Genomic DNA, 22,455 nt, shown 5'->3' on the forward strand with positions numbered 1-22,455 from the left:
TTTATTTAGGTGTAGCCATATAAATGGCCCACTCAAAAAAGTTTGACTCATCATTGAACGTAATGTTCTGTGAAAACTGAGTATCCTGTTCCAATTTTTGTTTTGCCCATTCTGCAAATTCAGCGCACTGATCTGGCATCAGTTGAACATCCCTTCAGCGAATATTAGCTGCTCACAAATATCCAAGAAGTATAATTTCTCCTTGTGGAGAATAACATGCTAAGCATGTCGAGGTGAGGAGACTTAAAGCCGCAATGCTCCTCTGGGAAATATGCTAATTATGCAAATTGTCTCTTCAGAGAGGAAGAGGACTAGAACTCTAGTGCCACCTATTGGAGGTAGCAATCCTAAAAGTCAATGTTGACCCTTTAACGAGCCTAGTTACATGACTTAGGATAAAAGCCAACTTTATCTTTTGGCTTTTATCCTAAGTCATGTAACTAGGCTCGTTAAAGGGTCAACATTGACTTTTAGGATTGCTACCTCCAATATGTGGCACTAGAGTTCTAGTCCTCTTCCTCTCTGAAGAGACAATCTGCTCACAAATGGCACCCTTACAAGATCCAGCTGCTGCAGCATTTCAATGAGGATGACCCAGATCGGCACACTGAATTTGCAGAACGGGCAAAGCAAAATTTGCAACAGGACCAAGCACACCATTGTTTTTCTTGTGAAGTTCTCAATAAGTATGATATGTCACATGACCCTCTTCCCATTGGAAAAAATAAAGTTGGATACTAAATGGCTGACTTCAAAATGGCCTCCATGGTCACCACCCATCTTGAAAAGTTTTCCCCCTCCCATATATTAATGTGCCACAAACAGGAAGTTGATATCACCAACCATTCCCATTTTATTTATGTGTATCCATATAAATGGCCCACCCTGCATAGGGGGTCACATGGCTGCTCTCAAGAGGGCTGCCACGAACAGGCTCGGCACTAGCTACTCTGTTTTCCAGATCCCAGAGGTTGCCTTGGCCTTCACCCATTAACCTATTAACCCTTATACAGGGATCTGGACTTAACAATGAACCCTTAGCTGGGGTAATGAAGTTAGCTGCCATTCGATGGTGTGAACTGACAGGTAGAATTGTCCAGTACCTGGGTCAGAACCAGGAGATTAATACAGGGACAAAAAAAGGCAGGAGAGTAGTAAAAAAAACAGCCGCCGTAAAAAATCAGGAATATGTACATAGAGTCAAAGCAGAATGCTGAGCTGTTCTCTTGGAGCAAGTAAAATTATAAATAGCAGTGGATAGCAGCCTTTTCAGGAGCTTAATAAGCTTTTAACCCCACCCAGACCACACAGAAGTAAGCAAACACTGAAAAGTGAACTCCTGATCTCCTAGTACTGACCGAACTATGAGTAAGGCTGGGATCACACATGCAAGAAACAGGGCCTAGTCTCGCATGTTAATAATAATATATAATAATACATTTTATTTCTATAGTGCCGACATATTCCGCAGCACTTTACATTTCAGAGGGGACTTGTACAGACAATAGACATTACAGCATAACAATAATCACATAGATTATAACAATTACCAAGAGGAATGAGGGCCCTGCTCGCAAGCTTACAGTCTATGAGGAACGAGGTAGACACGAAAGGTGGGTGGTAATAGTGGCCCTGATTGTATGGACCAGCCATAATGTTAAGTGTGTAACTGTGTAACTGTGTAATTTCTCTTCAGCACCCCCAAAGGGGAAACTAGGTATTACACATTGCCCATCCTTTATGTAATGTAGGATGAGCCAGATCCTCCTGAGAGGCGCTCCCCAAGACATGAGTTTCTAGTATGGAGGCCTGACCCCTTTAACACATAAATCTCTGATAAAATATATAAAATGGCAGACAATCCCTTAAATAAATGTGCCGCATTTTACAACACCCTGTTTACTAGTTTTTTTTAACTTTCAAAAGCAAAGCCCTAAAAAAGGACTAAAACTTAAAATAATTGTATTTCTAAACCTATTTTTAAGGATTTTGGGCCCCATGATTTAACCATGCAATATTTCACATATTTGATATTTAGTCATTTACTTACAGGTTCAGGGTGAACTGGAAAAAAAAAAAGAAAGAAAAACTTTTTTAAAAGAAAAGTAGGTATAATACAGTAATTTCACATTTCAAGAGGTTTTGAGCATGCAAAACTATAGGACAGTGATCTTCCGCTTTATATCATTTTGGATCATGTAAAAGAGACCTGTCAGGCAATTCATGCTGCCCAAACTGGAGGAAGCATGAATTAGATCATGTCTGCACGATGGCAGCCAGGTGTTATATACCATTCTATGACATGCTGCAGCGTTTTGCACATCCAGCCAGTGACCATAACTAGTCAGTTGGTGAACAAGCGCTGTTGCCGCTAATTGACAGGTCTCTCCCACATTTGCACATACAGAGAAACCTGCCAGTCACCTGCAGTGATGCTTGGACGAGGCGGCCAAGGGCGGTGCTGGACCAGTCTGGTCTCTGACTATGGTCACTGGTCCGATTTTAAAGTATATTTTTTCTGAAGCACCGGAACATTTCAGAGAGCAGTGAACTTGGTTGCAATTATTTTACCAGGCTGCCATTCATGATATCCAAGGTTTGGGCTGCATGACTCAGGTATCAGGTTCCTTTTAAGTTATATGTATTTTGTATGCATATAGCTAGATAGATGATAGATAAATAGATGATAGATAGATAGATATGGGATAGATAGATAGATAGATATGGGATAGATAGATAAATAGATAAATATATAGATAGATAGATAGATAGATAATAGATAGATAATAGATATGAGAGATAGATAGATAATAGATAGATAGATCGATAGATAGGTAGATAGATAGATAGATAGATAGATAATAGAAGGATCTATAGATAGATAAATAATAGATAGATAGATAGATAGATAGATAATAGATGGATAAATAATATATCGATAGATAGATAGATAGATAGAGATAGATAGATAGATAGATAATAGATATGAGAGATTGATAGATAATAGATAGATTGTAGATAGATAATAGATAAATAATAGAAGGATCGATAGATGATAGATAGATGATAGATAATAGATAGATAGATAGATAGATAAATGATAGATAGATAGATGATAGATAGAAAGACAGACAGACAGATAGATAGATAGATAGATATGAGAGATAGCTAGATAGATAGATAGATAGATAGATAGATAGAGATAAAAAAAAAATTACAGCACTCGAATCTCTGGCAGCATGGATCTTCTGAGGCCACTTCCACTAAGTTGCCATGTCCTGTACAGATTACCGTAGGACAGGTGACACCCACACATTGGGTGGGTGGAGTTGTGATAGGTGCTACGATACCTGTCAGAGAACCAAACAAAATTCATTAAAGAATATTTCCAGTCTAAACAGCTGAGCTGAAATTTTGCAATAAGGCTCATCGTGCACCATTACGTTTTCTAACAACCCAGTCGATGGATCTTTCCATAGGTACTAAAGAAAAATATTACAAAACTCCCATGGCATCCTGACTGCCTTAAAGCCCTTCCCCAAATTTCCTCCTTCTTTTACACCTCTCTCCAGCTTAAAAAATAAACCCTTAATTGCCTACCTCCTACAAACCCTGTAATGTCTGGAGGTGCCATCCTGCTGTCTTTTTCTACTATGATAGTTCATGTTTTTTCTTCACATGGATAGAGCACCCATTCAGTATGGGTTACAGGTGTCACACTGATAGAGGTCACAAGCAGCTTTGTGGGTATTTCTTCCTCAGTGCCGGATGTTTCTTTTTTCTTTGACTGACCTGTAATGTCTGGGTGTGCACCTAAGCTGCGCCCATTAGGGAATATTTCGCGCTTTTCATTAGGCTACACTTGCCTTTTTCTGCAGAAGAATGTTTTTGTCAAGCAAAAAGCCATCATGACAGATGGTCAATGATATCAACTAAATTTCAGCTAAAGCCGAGGCATCAGATCACATAAATCTTCATCAGTTCTATAGTCATTCATTATTTTTTACAAGATCCAGAATTTTTCATTCTTATTTTTTGTTAATAGTTTTAGTTATTTGTAGCTACTAGTGATGGGCAAACGTGCTCGGATAAAGCCTTATCCGAGCATGCTTCGGTGTTATCCGAGTATCTTGGGCGTGCTCATATATTATGTTCGCTTCCCCTGTATGTTAGGGAGTCTCCACATGTGTTCAGGCAGTCTAACAGCCGCAAATCATGCAGCCACATGGACGGGAACATATCATATGATCACACCCAAATACTCCTTGGATGACACCCGGGCATAAGACATTATCCAATCACGTTCGCCCATCACTAGTAGCTTGTTTATGAAAATGATATCTTGTCCATTGTCACAAAGATCATGTTGTTCGATAAAATGCTGGGCTCCATGATAAAAATCCAACAGACACCCATAATAGTCTGAAGGATCTGTTGGACATCGCTGGGCATTCTTTGGCTTTTAACACTGAGTGGGTACACCTGGCTTCAAAAAGATGTGTTCACATACCCTAACAGAGCTAGAATACAGAAATACCAACACAGATGTGAACTGAGCCTTAGATACTGAGAACAAGGATAAGAAATGTTTGTACACTGTTAGCATACATACAGTTATAGCAAATGTTCGATTTCCCTGCAGCTCTGCCATGGGGGATAGTAAACCATTGGATTGTTCTCTTTAAATTCAATGGCCTTCTCTAAAGCTTGAAAATGCCGGTTCCTCCAGGGTGTTCTTCACAATACTTAAGGGTCCTGAAAAGGTATTTCAGAATTCCCTAGAAGTACTTGAAAGTGTTTTTTTTTAAATCAGACATCTTTATGAAAATAGAATACAAGCCACATAGTTTTTTACAAATAAGAGGTACATTTTCTATCCACATTTTGAACACTGAATATTTCCACACATTTATTTTGCTGCCCTAATATGTGCATTGGCACTGTCAATCAATTTTAGATAATTACATAATTATATGGTTGAAGACCTGTTTACACAAGCCGATGATCAGACAAAAAAAGTTTGTAGGAATGCTCATTGACCATCAACATTTAACAGGATGCAGTTTGAATGGGTTTCAACTCTTAAAACCAAAAGATCAAGTCATTTTCAAGATGTATTTCTGAAGACTTGTCTTAAATAGACATTGTAGGCCATGTTTTCACAGTGCACAAATAATTTCTCATCCTCTTTTGGCAGCTATACGGGCTTTGTCATATAGACTTATAATATTAGATGCTGTTATACGGTAATTTATTAAGTGTTGGGCGGTCACTTTTCCCTGTGTGCCCAGATTCAGAAGCCTTGCTTCTTAGTAAAAATAAATAAATTAATGAAATACACTTGGAAATATACTGTACAATTTCAGAACATAGATTTGAGAAAATCAATTGGAAGAAACTTGGGAAAACATATTGTTATCACGTTTGTATTATCTTATTCTTTCTTTCTGATATTTCTCTAAGTTTATAAATTATTTTTAAATGCCTATGGTTGTACACTAAATCAAAATGCAGCGGCTCCTCAAGAGGTAAGAGCCTGCAATGGTATCTTCAAAATGCTTTGGTCTTTCCTAAACCACTGCCATTTGGAAGCACAATCAACATGCAATGCTGCAGACACGGTTGATCTGTGGCACGTTGGTATGGCTGCAAGATCAAACCATAGAGATGCTATACCATTCTATAGGCACAGCCAGACAGCAATATAAATCAGACCAAGATCGTAAAGCAATGCACAGACTGGCCAGTGTCTCTCCTGACCTGAGCGTGAGAACTGCATAGAAATGCATGGCGCTGCCATGCTCTGATCAGAAAAGCCACCGTCCAGTCCGATTTTGGTCTGATTTATACTGCCATCTGACTTCACCCTATTGCTGAAGTTATTACTGCACTTTTTGGTTGTCTAATAATGTCACTTCACTGTGCAGTACAATCATCTTCTATACATACATCACTTTTTATAACTTGGATGCCAAAACTTTGTTATGCAGCATAAATACTGATTCCTTTTCTTTATATATATCAGGTGTGGTTCGTGCCTCGAGCATCTTCCCTATCCTCAGTGCCATGCTCCTATTACTCGGGGGCCTTTGTGTTGCTGCCAGTCGTGTTTACAAATCCAAGCGCAACATTATTTTGGGGGCTGGAATTCTTTTTGTTGCTGCAGGTGAGAAAGATCTCACACTACATTCATTTTATAACTATATTCTACTTTACAGGATTAAATCATGTATTTGTGTATAAAGCAAAGCTGAACACATGTAAAGAAAACATTGGCCGACACCATATCTAAGAGGCTTCTATCCAATAAGCCACTTATTGGGAAACAGTTAGTATGTCTTGCTCCCAAGGTGGTACTCAGATCCAATAATACTGCAAAAAATGTAATCCACACAAAAGAAAATATAGAACCACACTAAACTATGGAGGACTTGCAAGCTTTATTAGATTGCAATGTGCAGAGCAAACTTGGGATGGTGTTGAGAGTGCTGCTCTGATCTTCTGTGTTACGTAGATAAGGTTATGTACACATTTGTGTCAGAGGCCTGTCGAATTTAGAACCAGTGAGATACACCAGCACCACCCCGATGACATTTGTTTGATGTCGGTGCTGGAAGCTGGAAGACAGTGCTGATGTAACTCACTGCTTCTAGCACCTCCCTCTGATGACATCTCATTTGAAGGTGGTGCTGGAAGCTGTGAGGCGGAGCATGTGTCATTCAGTGCTTCTATCTCCACCACTAATGACTTCTTCATTCACAGAAACTATGTGGGCGGAGATAGAAGCAGAGTGCCGGCACTGCACTCACATCTCCCACAGCTTCCATCACCCAAGATCCAGGACATCTTCAGAGGGGGCAGTGATGCAAAGATCTAGAAAGCAAATGCAGTGAAGCCCACTGATGTTTTGTTCCAGGAGAATCGATGGACGCTACAGGGAGCTAGTGCAGCCACAGCCTCCTGTGACAACATGTTTGAGACTCCTCTCAAATGAAACATTACAGTAAGGACAGTAAAAAATACATATAGAGATTAGCTAAATAGGGAGAAGTGTGGTATATTTTATAATAATCAAATTACAAAGGTTGCTATTGTGTAAAGTTAGATAGTTAGAAAGTATATTTTAGGTGCCGGACCACCTCTTTAACTAATGATGATTAATACAATTGTTTGGTCTCCATACAGTTTGCAGTTGTCAGATGCACAACCTACAGAGAGATATGTTGGTGATAGAAATAATTTTTAAGCCACATAAAAGTTACGATCAGCCTCCCTACAAGCACTTGCTCAGTTGTCGTCTTATCACACCAGGGTTTACATGGGTCATGATGCTCCTTTAGTGAAAAATGATTTACTGATGGAAGAAGTGGAAAGGCTAAAGGTGGGTTCACCCACAATAGATTCTTTTGTAGACATTTCTGCCACTGTCACGTTGATCTGAATGAAACTTCCTAAAAACCATGAGCATGCCGCCAAATCGACCCTATTCAGATAAATAGAACTAGTTTTCTGCAACAGGATCTGCTGCTTGTGTATCCACCCTAAACCTCATGACTTGTTTAGTTGCTATTTTAAAAACAGAACAGGGATAAGGAGATGTGAAAGATTAGAAGTTCTCTTTGACTGTCCTTCAGCAACTGTGCTGCCCTCCCTGTAACACAGTGTATGATGCATTCCTGCATATAGCAATGATTACACTAATGAGATCCTGTCTTGAGAACTTTTTCATTTGGTTCCAGTCTTCTTGGCCTAGCTGTGGTACTGAATAATCACAGCAGTAATCACATCCACTGGTGATGTTACGTCCAGGGTGTGAATGCGCTGGCAAGGACACTAGTTGATTACAATCCAGGCACTGAAAAAAGCCATGACTTTTCAATGCTGAAGCTACGCCCAGAGGACTGGCATGTAGAGGTGCGGAAGCAAAAGAGGGAAGGTTTGGCAGAAGTAGGATAGTTATGTAACCATTACATTAGGAAAGCCACTCATTTTGAAACTACAGAATGGACATACATTTATTTGCATCTGAATTTGTGTCTTCAAGTGCTCCTATAGTTAAAAGGAATTTGTTAGCATGATCCAGACGCCCAAATTATTTATATGTTGATGTAAGAAGCATAATGCAATTTCTACTTTTCTTACTGTATTTAATTGATTGCTCCAGGGCTAAAAAATTGTTCTTTTCACATGCAAATGAAACTTCAATGCCAAGTGCTCTGGGAGTGTCAAAGAACTTCACAAATCTCTGCCTCTTTAGCTCTATTTCCCGCTAAGCCCCACCTTACGCTGAGCCTCACATTTACAGACTCTGATTAAGTTCAACTTGCTAGCTCTACATATACCGTAACTAGACTAGCTGTTTACCTTAGTCAGTCAGCTGGGGGATGCTGACCAGAGTTGATTGTATTGGATCTGGAGAGAGAAAGAAGCCAGAATCCCTCCCTGAGAAGAGACTGAAAAGGCCGTGTGCACCAAACTGTAAGTATCACTGTTTGATATGGACAATAGCCATTGGGCTTGACTGAACTAGGTGTAGTTCAGATGTGCCTGAAGTAGCCAGCATCTATATTGTGTAGTTAGTGCCTGGACAAAGGATGGGGATTTTGTGTTTATGGCTTTATGTTTGTGCTGTGACACCACTGGAAATAAATGTCAGATTGTTTGAACCCAAGAATCCAGTGAGTGTGTGAATGCCACCCAATGCCTACCTGAGAGCGTGAATCCCTACAGTGGTCAAACACAAGCAAAAGAAGGTAAAATGGGTTTAGAATGGAGCCAGCCAGGCAGAGTCTGGGGAAGTGCTCTAATCACACCCAGAGAACTTAAGCCTCATTTGCATATGAATTAAAATGTGTAATTCAATTTGATTGAAACTTGCTAATAATAGGTATTGACTGTATAATGTTTCGAAGAGTAACCTCACCATAGAATCATTTTGAACGGCTGGATCATGCTGATGTATTTCTGTTAAGCAGAAAATTGCAGCTACCTTGCAATATGCTTCTCAATTAATGAAAAACTGACAGGTGCCGCATGCTCTCCAACCCACCAACAATTGTATATTTCTTTCTAACTGCCCTGCCTACCAAGCCCTTTATATTGTTCGTCATCTAAATAGATGTTTAAAATACTATTTTAACAGTCCTTTTTCATATGCAAATAACCTTTTGACTAGTTGATGGGGTGTTGATTCCCCAGACTAATCGTTCCATTCAGCATGTTGTCACACCCATGGAGGCATGATAACATGATTTGCAGGAACGGTCTGAACTTTCTTGCATACAATTCATTGTGTCTCTCATGCCGGGTGTAAGCTTCCTGTCTTCAGAGGTGAACTGAGCATGTCCAGAAGAATAGAAGACTTGCTCTGATGGCTGATCTTCAGCTCCTCTGTGGAAGTCAGCCATTTCCTTTCCTTCTGGACATGCGCAGTGCACTTCTGAAGCCCGGAAGCATACACTACCGTAGGTGTTACATTTTAGAGATGCAATGACGCCTGGAAAGAAAGCCGTGTGCATGCGCAAGATTTACAGTGATCTGGCGATGGCACCCGCTCTTGTAAATCTTGTTATCACGACCCTGTGGGAAGCAAGCGCCCCATCAACTAGTCAAAAGGATATTTGCATATGAAAGATGAACTGTAAAAAAAATATTTTAAACATCTGTTTAGGTGACAAATAGTATAGCAGGACTGTTAGGCAGGACATAGAGGAATATAGAAATGCTGGTGGGTTTGAGAAAATGAGGGACCAATCAGGTTCCCTTTCCCTATAAATCATCATAACAATGGGCTGCAAAGATCTTTTAAGAATTGTTCCCTTTTGATCATAGACTGCTTTTATGAGTGGCACTTATGTGTAAAATTGATTTGGTTTATTTAGTATAAATAAGATAGTGACGTTGTTTAGATGTTTTTCCGAAAAAAGAAAAAATGGTCGACTATATACAGAAGTGTCTGCTTTATTGTAAGCAATGGATGTTCAAAGCTGAATAATTGTACCACTGTGATTCCAATTTTTTTTTTTTTACTAAATGTTGTACTAATTTTTTTTGCCTTCCTATCTATTGGCAGGTTTAAGCAACATTATTGGTGTCATTGTTTACATTTCTGCTAATGCCGGGGATCCTGGTACAAAACGAGATGATGAGAAGAAAAGTCATTATTCATATGGTTGGTCCTTTTATTTTGGAGGACTTTCGTTTATCATTGCTGAAATGATTGGAGTCCTTGCTGTTAATATCTACATAGAAAAGAACAGAGAAGCACATTGTAAATCACGTACTGAGCTGATCAAAAACCCGTCAGCCATTCTACGTTTACCAAGCTATCGTTTTCGATACCGCCGGCGCTCTAGGTCAAGCTCAAGATCCACCGAACCTTCTCAATCAAGGGACACTTCTCCAGTTGGAGTGAAAGGGATACCATCTACTGATATCTCCATGTACACCTTGTCAAGAGATACCTCCAAGGCTAATGTTAGCAGTCTGTACAACACAGAGCGTGGGGATCACAGTTTTTTACAGCTGCACAACTGCTTTCCCAAGGAACCTGGGGTCACCGTCACCGTCACAGGACCAGCCTCAAACACAGGCACCCTGGGCAAGGACGGTTCAAACACCAACACTCTAAACAGGAAAACCACCCCTGTGTAGGTGGTCCCAAGGCTAAGGTCTTCTAAATGAGTGTGTGAGGAGTGAGTGTGCAATCCGTGTGATAGGATGTAAGTTTTAGAACGGAGGTAGGAGCCATTTAACGCCATGTAGCTGCCAATTTCTGGTAAAGAGGTGTTAGGAATCTCTCTATCAGTGAAAGAAATTTTGGAACCAAATGATAAGTGTTCTAATCCCTGCATTATATTGTTTTGATATATAACATACGTATTTAAAGATAATGAACATTATAGGATGCTGATTAATAACAGTTCTCTTACAAAAATGAAGGAAAAAAGAAACACAAATATCTTGATTACTGCTAAACTGTAATTTCTCTTACAACAAACTGTACCTGCCTTATAGGATGAAAATTATTAAATATTCTTTACCGGAGCAAAATCCTGAAATGATTTGATAAGACCCTGTGAGCGCTTGTTGTGACCTGACTGTTTTAGTAGATGCTTATATCTGTCATGAAATAATAATTCTAGAACATCCTTATTTAGAACTCTGCTCAGTCCTTTACCTCTCTTACTAAAGGGGCACTTCTCAAACATGTGTCACTCCTATGGCCCAGATCTTTTGAAAAAGTGAACACTCCTCTATTTTTTAGTTTATTCATATATTTTGGAGAGAAATGCCATATCAATGAGACAATTGTAAAAGAAAAGGCATCCAAGTATTGTTATTGGATTGGTAACTAAAACATACATATCAGAAGAGTTGACAATTTCTCTTTAAATGGTAATTCAATTGTACATGAAAGTGATAAATTTCGGGTATACATGGGAAATCTATTTACAAAAATAAATCATCTAAGAATTTCCACATATGTGGATAAGAACGTAAATTTATTGACTGATCAAGGCTGAAGATTGCTATCAATGCTGAATCCATCTAAAATTGTTTGAAAAGACATGTAATCCAGGACCCCTTAAAATAATCCAGATGTTAGGAAAAAATAAAATATGCCCCTCTGCTATCATTCGCTAACTGACCATTAGGTGTGATAGGAGCCATGTAATGCTTTATTGCAGAACTGGGAGGAAATAATCATTTCATTGCATTTATCAGCATTTAAAAAAGTTGTATAAAGGCTCAATCACACGACCGTAAAAATCAGATGAGTGCTATCCGTCGTTTTGATGGATAGCACTCGTCCCCATTTTATTCGACGAGACCAAGCACATGTCCGACTTTTTTCTCAGACCGAGTAGTCCAGGAAAAAAAATTGCAGCATGCACATATTGCTTCTGATATTCGAAGGCAAGTCTGTGGGTCTGTGGAAAACATTGTATCACACTCGGATGATATCTGAGTGGGGTCCGATTTTCATGGACATAGTGGAGAAACTTCTTTTTTTTCCACCTCCAAGAAAATCGAAACGCACGCTTATAAAACTCTGATCCGAGTTTGATTAGCATAAATGGACCAATTTGCTTGGATGAAATAAAAGCACTAGCGAGACTAATATGATGACTTTACACATGTTGCATGGCCAAAGTGTGCCAGGTGTTACTACTCCACCTCAATACAATACAGTACAAAAAAATTCAATTTGGTTGAATTTTTTGGGACTTGTTTATCGCAGTCTCAGTACTCCCAGGTCCAACTTCATTCACGTGTATTGCTAATGCAATGTTGAAATGACACTTGGAAAACATTTGCTGTGAGACATGTTGCTGACAAAATCATTGTGCCTCGACCCAATGTAAACTGAAAAACATAGATTCATTTTATATACATCTCTATTATCCAAATCAGAGTTTAATTACAGTGGATTCATCAATATTTTAGTCCATGTTAAATCAATTGCTGGTTTTCTGTTTCCTTGAAATTTCTCAGCCCTTTTTCTAAATACCTTGATCAAGACAGTGTGGCTTGTAGGATCCCTACTTGGCATCCAGCAACTAAGATACATGACACATGACAACCATGCCCCTAGGACAGACCTGGGCAAAGTGCAGCCCATGGGACACATCTGGCTCTCTGGCTGCCTCAGTCTGGCCCGTGGACTGAGACAGCCAGGAGACTGGAAAATCAGATGTCCAGGGCCGCACCGTGCCCACCTGCTCGCCCACCTCCTCGCCCAGGGGACGAAGGTGTGGGGCTAATGCTGCATATGGGGGTGGCTGTGTTTGGCGCTCATGCCACATATAGGGGAGGCTGTGTGGGGCTCATGTCGCATATAGGGGAGGCTGTGTGAGGCTCATGCCGCATATGGGGGAGGCTGTGTGGGACTCATGCTGTACATGGGGAGGCTGTATGGAGCTCAAGCTGCATATGGGGGAGGCTGTATGGAGCTCAAGCTGCATATGGGGGAGGCTGTGTGGGGCTCATGCCGCATATGAGGGAGGCTGTGTGGGGCTCATGCCGCATATGAGGGAGGCTGTGTGGAGCTCATGCTGAATATGGGGGAGGCTATGTGGGGTTCATGCCGCATATGGGGGAGGCTGTGTGGAGCTCATGCTGAATATGGGGGAGGCTGTGTGGGGCTCAAGCCGCATATGAGGGAGGCTGTGGGGATCTCATGCCACATATGGGTGAGGCTGTGTGGGGCTCATGCTGCATATGGGGGCGGAAGGTGTGGGGCTCATGCTGCATATGGGGGAGGCTGTGTGGGGCTCATGCCACATTTGAGGGAGACTGTGTTGGGCTCATGTCTCATATGGGGGAGGCTGTGTGGGGCTCATGCAGTATATAGGGAGGCTGTGTGGGGCTCATGCCAAATATGAGGGAGGCTGTGTGGGGCTCATGCCGCATGTAAGGGGCTATGGGGGCTCATAAGATATACAGAAGGAGCTGTACTCGGGTTCAAAAAATATATAGGGGTGACAGCATGCTTAATTCTGCTCAATATTAAATGATTCAATTAATATTGTTATCAATAATATAATAATTATTATATATCGATATTAATATTGAGTATAATTAATTTCGGCCTATTGGTTTGGCCCTCCACAACAGTCATGGTCTATCACTGTGGCCCCTCAGGAAAATTAATTGCCCACTCCTGTGCTAGTATATAATATTAGGTTCTCTTTGAACTAAGACAAAATCTATGTACCCCTTTAAGTAGAAGCTGAGGTTGTCTGGGCAGAACATAAACTATCCATTTTAAAACACAGGGTTTTATAGAGCTTAAATAAATTTTCTCCTCCCAGATATTCTGGAAATCTGTTTAATTCAACTGCTTTGGACGGTTTTAGCATTTTATTGAAGGCTGTATGATAATGTCTGAAAGGGCACAAAAAATCCTGTTTTTTGAAGAGTTGAAAGCTTCAGGGATCTAAATGAACAAATCACATTTTCAAAACTTCAGTTTAATATATTTGAATTGTTACTGGGAGAAGAGTTTTCCATGCTCAATTTCCAATTTACACAGATGTAGGTTTTAAATAATGGTCCATTAAATTTGAAGGTGATGTATATTGCGAGGTGCTTTACTCCAATGCTCAAAGTTTATGTATTTATATCTTCATGAGCAGAATAGGTGCTGAAGATCGGACTATGGATCATGCCCTTTGATCCCTATTACTATCAGTCGCAATGATATTTGTACAGAAAGGGGCATAAAAGTCAAAACAGTTGTCAGAAGCTATGTAGAGGGCGTAAAATGTGCTTGGAGAAGCTGTGGTGAATTAGATTTTACTAGCAGGAAAGAAATTCTTCTGTTTGGAGTCATAGAATTAAATAAGGGAATACAAAATTTTGACCTGACATCTGTGGGCCTGTAAGGTCTCTTTGCCCAGTTTTATTATTATTATTTTTATTATTATTTAACGTCCTTCAACTTGTTCTCGAGCAATGATGACTTGATGGATGAACGCTCTGTAGGAAGATCAATCTTGTGCAAGGTCCACCAGAGTCTCCTCCGCCATTATCTTAAAAGCCATCGGGTTGTTGGTGTTCCTCTTCGCCTTGTTCCTTCTAATCTTCTGACCATGATGTCCTTCTCCTGTAATTGCTTTCTTCGTAGGATGTGTTCAAAATAAGCAAAGCCTAAGCTTGGTGATCATTGCTTCCAGTGACATGTCTGGCTTGATTTATTTTCCAATGTATGGAGGTCATTAATACAAATAATTTTGTACTGAGGCCTAGGAGCTTCTTGTGATGCCTCCTTCCCCCTAAATACATTGAAAGCTTATTGGAATTTATTTATTAAAAATCCAAGTGAATGTTAAATGTGGTCCTAAGAATTTGCAAGACATACCAGACTATATACAGTAGTTGATGTTGAATTGGACTCTAGTACATGGAATATTGTCACCATTAAATTCTCATAATAAGAAAAATTGAATTGGACGCATATATACATATATAAAAGAAAATTTAAAATGTCTGGTTAAGTAGATGTTTAGGTCTTATAATTTTTAAATCAATTAAAAAAATTCCATAATGATAATAATTTTATTTTTATAGAGCCAACTTATTCCGCAGCACTTTACATTTTAGAGGGGACTTGTACAGACAATATACACTCACTGGCCACTTTATTAGGTACACCATGCTAGTAAGGGGTTGGACCCCCTTTTGCCTTCAGAACTGCCTCAATTCTTCGTGGCAGAGATTCAACAAGGTGCTGGAAGCATTCCTCAGAGATTTTGGACCATATTGACATGATGGCATCACACAGTTGGCGCAGATTTGTCGGCTGCACATCCCTGATGCGAATCTCCCGTTCCACCACATCCCAAAGATGCTCTATTGGATTGAGATCTGGTGACTGAGGAGGCCATTTGAGTACAGTAAACTCATTGTCATGTTCAAGAAACCAATCTGAGATGATTCGAGCTTTATGACATGGCGCATTATCCTGCTGAAAGTAGCCATCAGATGTTGGGTACATTGTGGTCATAAAGGGATGGACATGGTCAGCAACAATACTCAGGTAGGCTGTGGCGTTGCAACGATGCTCAATTGGTACCAAGGGGCCCAAAGAGTGCCCAGAAAAAATTCCTCACACCATGACACCACCACCACCAGCCTGAACCGTTGATACAAGGCAGGATGGATCCATGCTTTCATGTTGTTTACGCCAAATTCTGACCCTACCATCCGAATGTCGCAGCAGAAATCGAGACTCATCAGACCAGGCAACGTTTTTCCAATCTTCTACTGTCCAATTTCGATGAGCTTGTGCAAATTGTAGCCTCAGTTTCCTGTTCTTAGCTGAGAGGAGTGGTACCCAGTGTGGTCTTCTGCTGCTGTAGCCCATCTGCCTCAAAGTTCGACGCACTGTGCGTTCAGAGATGCTCTTCTGCCTACCTTGGTTGTAACGGGTGGCAATTTGAGTCACTGTTGCCTTTCTATCAGCTCGAACCAGTCTGCCCATTCTCCTCTGACCTCTGGCATCAACATGGCATTTCCGGCCACAGAACTGCCGCTCACTGGATTTTTTTTCTTTTTCGGACCATTCTCTGTAAACCCTAGAGATGGTTGTGCGTGAAAATCCCAGTAGATCAGCAGTTTCTGAAATTCTCAGACCAGCCCTTCTGGCACCAACAATCATGCCACGTTCAAAGGCACTCAAATCACCTTTCTTCCCCATACTGATGCTCGGTTTGAACTGCAGGAGATTGTCTTGACCATGTCTACATGCCTAAATGCACTGAGTTGCCGCCATGTGATTGGCTGATTAGAAATTAAGTCTTAACACACAGTTGGACAGGTGTACCTAATAAAGTGGCCAGTGAGTGTACATTGCAGCATAACAATAAACACATAGATCAAAGCAGATACCAAGAGGAAAAAGGGAGACATGAAGGGTAGATGGTAACAATTGCTTTCATTGTTTGGACCAGCCATAGAATCGGGTGTTCATGTAATGCTGCATGAACCGGTTATCAGCATAAGTTTGTAACAGTACAGACACAGAGGAATATTAAATGCATAAAGCATGTGGAACATGATATGAGGAACTTGGTTATGGTAAAAATGCTTTTAGGGCATACTTAAAACTGTGGGTAATGGGGATTAATCAAATTAACCTGGGTAGTGCATTCCAAAAAATTGGCGCAGCACGTGAAAAGTCTTGGAGACAGGAGTGGGAGGTTCTGATTATTGAGGATGTTACCCTCAGGTCATTCGCAGAAAGGAGGGCATGGGTAGGGTGGTAGACTGAGACAAGGGAGGAGATCCACGGTGGTGCTGAGCCATGGAGTGATTTGTGGGTGACATAATAAACATGTTACCTATACTGGACTTCATTTCAACAGTCACAGAAAAGTATTGTATGTGCCATAGATGGTGTACAGGACCTCCCACAAATGAATTAGAAATGTTATTGCAGTTTTATGTTAAGCAATAGAAGAATCCAATTATTAATTATGTACAAATTCTAATCAGTGTCCTGTGATGATGACTAGTGATGGGCAAACCCAAACAGTAAAGATCAGCGTCCGTACTGAACATCTACTGTTCGGGCACGGACACCGAACATGGACTTCACAAGGAAGTCCGTGTTACTATTTGGGTTCAGCTGCCCGAACACCGGGTGTTTGTCGCGCTGTCATGTGCATGACAGCACGGCAAACACCACTTTTGATCGGCGGTGATATCATCCCCGCCGGTCAGAGAGACGTGGTTCCCACGCTGTCAAAACACAGCGTGAGCGCTCAGCTTTGATTGGAGGTATAAATTTATCTCTGGTCACTGGTGTCAGCTGATGAGACTACTGCTCCTGTCATCCGACACCTACAGCCGCTAATAGCAGTGAGAGCAGGAGCAGCAGATGGGGAGTATTCATCAGCCGTTCCTGCACTGTAAATAAATAATTTAAAGTAAAACCCGGTATGGGTCCCCCTGTATTTTTTGATAACCAGCAAGGCAATGCTCACAGCTGGGGTCTGCAATCCTTAGCTGTCATCTTCAACAAGTCTGGTTATCAAGAATACAGGAGTCCCCACTTTGTTTTTTTTTAAATTATTTAAATAAATAATTAAAAAAAACTGTGTTGGCTCCCCCTCATTTTTGACAACCAGCCTTGCTAAAGCTCACAGCTGGGGGCTGGTATTCTCAGGCTGGTAAGGAGCAACGGATATTGGCCCCCCAGCATTAAAATAGCAGCCCGCAGATGCCCAGAAAAGGCACATCTATTAGATGCACCAATTTTGACCCTTTGCCCGGCTCTTCCCACTTGCCCTGTAGTGGTGGCAAGTGGGGTTCATATTTGTGGGGTTGAAGTCACCTTTGTATTGTCTGGTGACATCAATCCCATGGCTTAGTAATGGAGAGACATCTATAAGACGCCCCCATTACTAACCCCATAATCACATTGTATGAAAAAACACACACACCAAGAATAAAGTCCTTTAATTGAAAAAATGACACAGACTCCTTTAATAATCTTAATTAAACCATGCTTACAATCTCGCCTAATTCCACCAAAGCCCTCGTTCTCCTGTAATAAATCAAATTAAAAAAAACAACAATATACCATTCCGTCGTTCTGTCCCAAGCAATAATCCATGTCTGGGGGTAAACAGTTTTCAACCTGGACGGTGCCGAGATGCGACCGTCCAGGCTGAGAACTACTGGTGACTGAATTGCTGCGACCGCAGCCTGAGTGACTGGTGTTGACATCATCGAGGTTACCTCCGGTCACTGAGGCTCCGTTCCCAGTCAGGCTGAACTACCGTGACCTCAATGACATCCCCGCTAGTATAAAAAATACAGGGGACCCACGCCGAGTTTTTAAAATTATTTTTTTACAGCGTAGGAGCGGCTGATGAATACTCCACTCCTGCTCCTCTCACTGTTATTAGTGGCTGCAGGTGATGGATGATGGGATCAGTAGTCCCATCAGCTGACACCAGTGACCGGAGGTAAACTTTATACCTCCAATCACAGCTTTACGCTCATGCTGTCTTCTGACAGCGTGCGAACCGCTGCTCTCTGACCATCAGGGAGGATTTCACTGCCGATCAGAAGCGATGTTTGCCGCACTGTCCTGCACATGGAGATGTAGCAAACACTGGATGTTCGGGCCCCCCATTCAAGTGAATGGAGAACAGGTTTGGGTTTTGGTCTGGGTACTGTTCTGGTACCCGAACCCAAACTTTTTGTTACTGTTCGGCCGAACCCATCAGACCGGAACATCCAGGAGTCTGCCCATCTCTAACGATGACGCTAAATGGATTATTAAAGAAAACACAGAATTCACCCAGTATGCAGGGGGGGAGTGGATGCATGAATAACGCTTTGTTTTTTGCTTACGGGATATAGGAATAATGAATCACTGCCCAGCAGTCTGAACTTCATGTAAAGGCAGTAGAAGAAATATAACAGTTCTGTGTTTGAGTCACTGAGGGAGGACGAGCAGCTTCATTCATGTGTCAAAAATAGCAGCATTCTACTATGGAACAGCTTTAAGGAGGAAAACCTCGGCGTGAGCTCATAGTATATAAATATTTTGTTAGCTGCACTCTTCAAGTAAATCACACACAGAAGAGTTTGCGTGTCCATTGGTGGCATTTTCATACTGAGAATGACTATTTTCAACGCTATATTCAGAACTATAGATAAAAATGACAATAAGATACAAAATTACCCACCCTTAACTTTTTCTTAATTTGGCTTAAGGGGATGCCCGACCTTAGTCTACAAGTCTGCAGACTTGTGAATTCCCGCAGTGCACAACTCTCCAAAGACCAATACCAAGTGAAAAAAGCAACATGGGAAGGGAGGAAGAAATAATAATACTAAAAATGATTTAATTAATAAATTTAAAAGAACTTGATGTTGAGACTATAAATACATGTGTGTGTCAGACACAAGCAATATCACAAAAAAATTGAGAAAAAAAAGAAAATGCAGAATATATAGTGGGTGTAGTACAAAAGATTAGCATACACATAAATAGTTTGATGTCAATAAGATACACATAAGGCAGTAATGGACCTGTAATGAGTGTCCCCAATACAATGTGTAATGTGAGTGCAAAGGATATTAAAAGAAGATAATTCACATTTCATGGCACAAAAATTCCCTAGTATGCTGGCAACCATTCTCACTCAATGCATGTTTCACCGCTTCATCTGGAGATGAACTGTATTCCCTCTTTTTGCTTCTTCTAGATTTTTTTCTGACATTTTTTATTAAGTCTCTGACTTACACATATAGCTATTGTCTTAATATCGTGTTCTTTTACAATCATTGTCATATTTGGACATGGCAAAAAAAACTTCTGACAGGCTGCAATCCACATCACAACCACTGTGTGAACACAGACAGAAAGGGAGATTTTATTACCCCTCTGCACCTCAAAATTAGCATAACAAAATTGCTAAATCTTTTGCAAGTGAAACTTTATGCAAAATTTGGAATTCTTGTCATTTTGCTTCGGTCTCAGAACTTTTTCCAAAAGTCAGTGGGGCTTAGCAAAAGGGCATATATTCTACTAGATGGAGGCCCGATGCGAGGGCGGTAATGTCACGATGGGCACAGGCTTTACAGCATTGAGAATCTCTCCCCCCATGTGCTCACTCACCTATCCACTCTCTCTTTCCCCATGTGCTGACTTCTCCCGTTTGTGCTCTCTTCTTTGACCTGTCTACCCCATGTGCTATCCCCCTTGTCTGCTGTCTCTCTCCTTCCTGTGCTGTGTTCTCCCCTCATGTGCTATCCCGTTTTAGCTGTCTCCCCCTTGTGCTGTCTGTCTCTCCCCTGTGCGCTTTCTCCTTCATCTGCTGTCTTCTCTTCTCATGTCATCTCTTGTTTGACCTGTGTACCCCATCACTAAAAAGCATGTCAGGAGGAAGTTCTATTTAAAGGGGTTTTCCCATGAACGAAAGTTCATTTTAAAAATTATCTGTGTCTGACCGTGTACAGAACATACCACAGTTCCTGGGCAGGGGAGGAAGCAAAAGACAATACTGACATTACAGCAGGAGATCGCAGAGGAAACATTTTGTGAGGTAAAATATTGCTTAAAAACGGTCAGTGAAATATTTTATCTCACAAAATGAATCCTCTGTGGTCCCCTGTTGTAATGTCAGTATAGTCTTTTGCTTCCTCCCCTGCCCAGGAGATGTGGTATGCTTCGTACATGGTCAGACACAGACAATTTTTAAAATGAACTTTCGTTCATGAAAAAAGCCCTTTAATGTGACTGGCTTCTTCTGCCTGTAGACAGGTCGTGCATCTAAAACCGAGATCAGCTGAATGATACACTGCACCTGCGTGGAATTCACATAGGTGCAGTGCGACGGTGTTCCACTGGTGGTATCGCACAAGAGGCTGAGTGAGTGTGTGAGTGTGAGTGTGTGTGTGAGGTGTGTGTGTGAGTGTGTATGTGTGTGTGGTGCGTACAGCATATAGAGAGTGTGTGTGTGGTGCGACGGTGTTCCGCTGATGGTACCGTGCAATAGGTTGGTACCAGCGGCAATTTCCATATTGAGACACCCATCACTTGGGTGTCTCAATATGGTGGTCGGTGAACTTCCTCCGCTTGGAATTCTGGGATACGGTGACATCTGGACAGAACAAGAAATGAAAACATTACAAGGCAAATAAATAAATAGATTGCCATGCAGCAAATTTAGTTTACTTTATATAAACCAGAAAATATGAGTAAATTAAGGTTGACTTCTTTCTATAACAGCTCATGCCTGGCATAGTTTTCACTTTCTACACAAAGACAACCCAAAGGAAGAACCAAATGGCAGTGTACCTAAAAATCTTGATTTTCAAAGCTCCCGGGGCCATGTATCTCAATGTATATGAATTATATGTAAATAACCCTTTAGTTATGGCTATCTGCATGGTACTTCCAATGATCCAGAATATTTTAGAATTTGGAATGCAGCCTAATTGATTAAATTGGATTTTTACAGTATTCAGCCACACTATGAGGTCACAATATATTTGCTTTCTGAAAATGGCTAAAAGAAGTGAGCGGTCCATTCTTCTACTATATATTTTACTATACAAGTCAATGGAAAGGCTCAAAAGATGCCTGGTCGGTGTTCTGGCATCTTTTAAAGCACAGTCCCCATTGGGTCTCACAATCTAAATTACCGTCTGTATATGTATACTTTACAATAAGTTACAAATCTTTATATGCTGTGAAACTCTGAAAACCACAGTGTGACTCTAACAGAATTCGTCACGGACCATCAATATGTAATTGCATAACTATATTCTACAGATTTAGTGTATGACTTCTGTTGACATCTCTGCCCTCCATTTCCATGCGGTCTATTGGTAATCAACTTACTATAATCATCACAGATCATTTATGATAGATTTAGAACATGTTTAACCTGAGTTTTAGTCCACACCATGGACAAATGTTCGCCTATGTCATTCTACTGAGGTACCTTTTTTAAGGGAAGCTAAACTGAGATCCATGGTTAGGATGAATCAGATGCTGGTTGTGTGATCGCCATTTGACATACAGATATAAACATACTTAGAAGAGTGGTTGGGGACTACGTGTCTCCAACGACTAGTCCAAGAGGCAGGTTCTTGACTTATCTCTGCTATACTCTCCTAAACTGATAGATCTCTCCGTATGTGTATGTGGGTCGAGGGAGAGACCTGTCAGTCAAGGGAAGAGAGTAGGGAAGAAGCCACCGGAATCTAAGGTCTACGGCTTCTAAGAGTATTTTTACTGTGAAACACCAAATCATTTAAAAGTAAAGCATAAATTGCTGCAATAACACAACTGTTATCAGGTTCTTGCTGCTCATAGTTCAATGGATCTCAAGTCAAGTTCCGTTAAAAGGGAATGAAACCAAGCACAGGTGCTCGGAGCACTCTTGGTGTGGCCAAACATTGAAGTACACCATCCCACCTACT

General features: G+C 40.9%; 1 protein-coding gene across 4 annotated transcripts in view; it reads left to right on the forward strand.

The window, feature by feature from the left end:
* Window positions 1-14,090, forward strand: part of CACNG8 (calcium voltage-gated channel auxiliary subunit gamma 8) — a 182,481-nt gene extending 168,391 nt beyond the window's left edge. For all 4 annotated transcript variants that reach the window (XM_073571174.1, XM_073571172.1, XM_073571173.1 and 1 more), the window contains 2 exons: window positions 6,026-6,166; window positions 10,073-14,090. In XM_073571174.1, coding sequence (XP_073427275.1) covers window positions 6,026-6,166; window positions 10,073-10,653 — 722 coding nt within the window. In that variant the 3' untranslated portion in view covers window positions 10,654-14,090. The remainder of the gene's footprint in view (window positions 1-6,025; window positions 6,167-10,072) is intronic.
* Window positions 14,091-22,455: the final 8,365 nt, after the last annotated feature.

The sequence above is a fragment of the Dendrobates tinctorius genome, unplaced genomic scaffold (assembly GCF_039654945.1).
Source record: "Dendrobates tinctorius isolate UK_male_01 unplaced genomic scaffold, ASM3965494v1 ptg000028l, whole genome shotgun sequence".
NCBI lineage: Eukaryota > Metazoa > Chordata > Amphibia > Anura > Dendrobatidae > Dendrobates > Dendrobates tinctorius.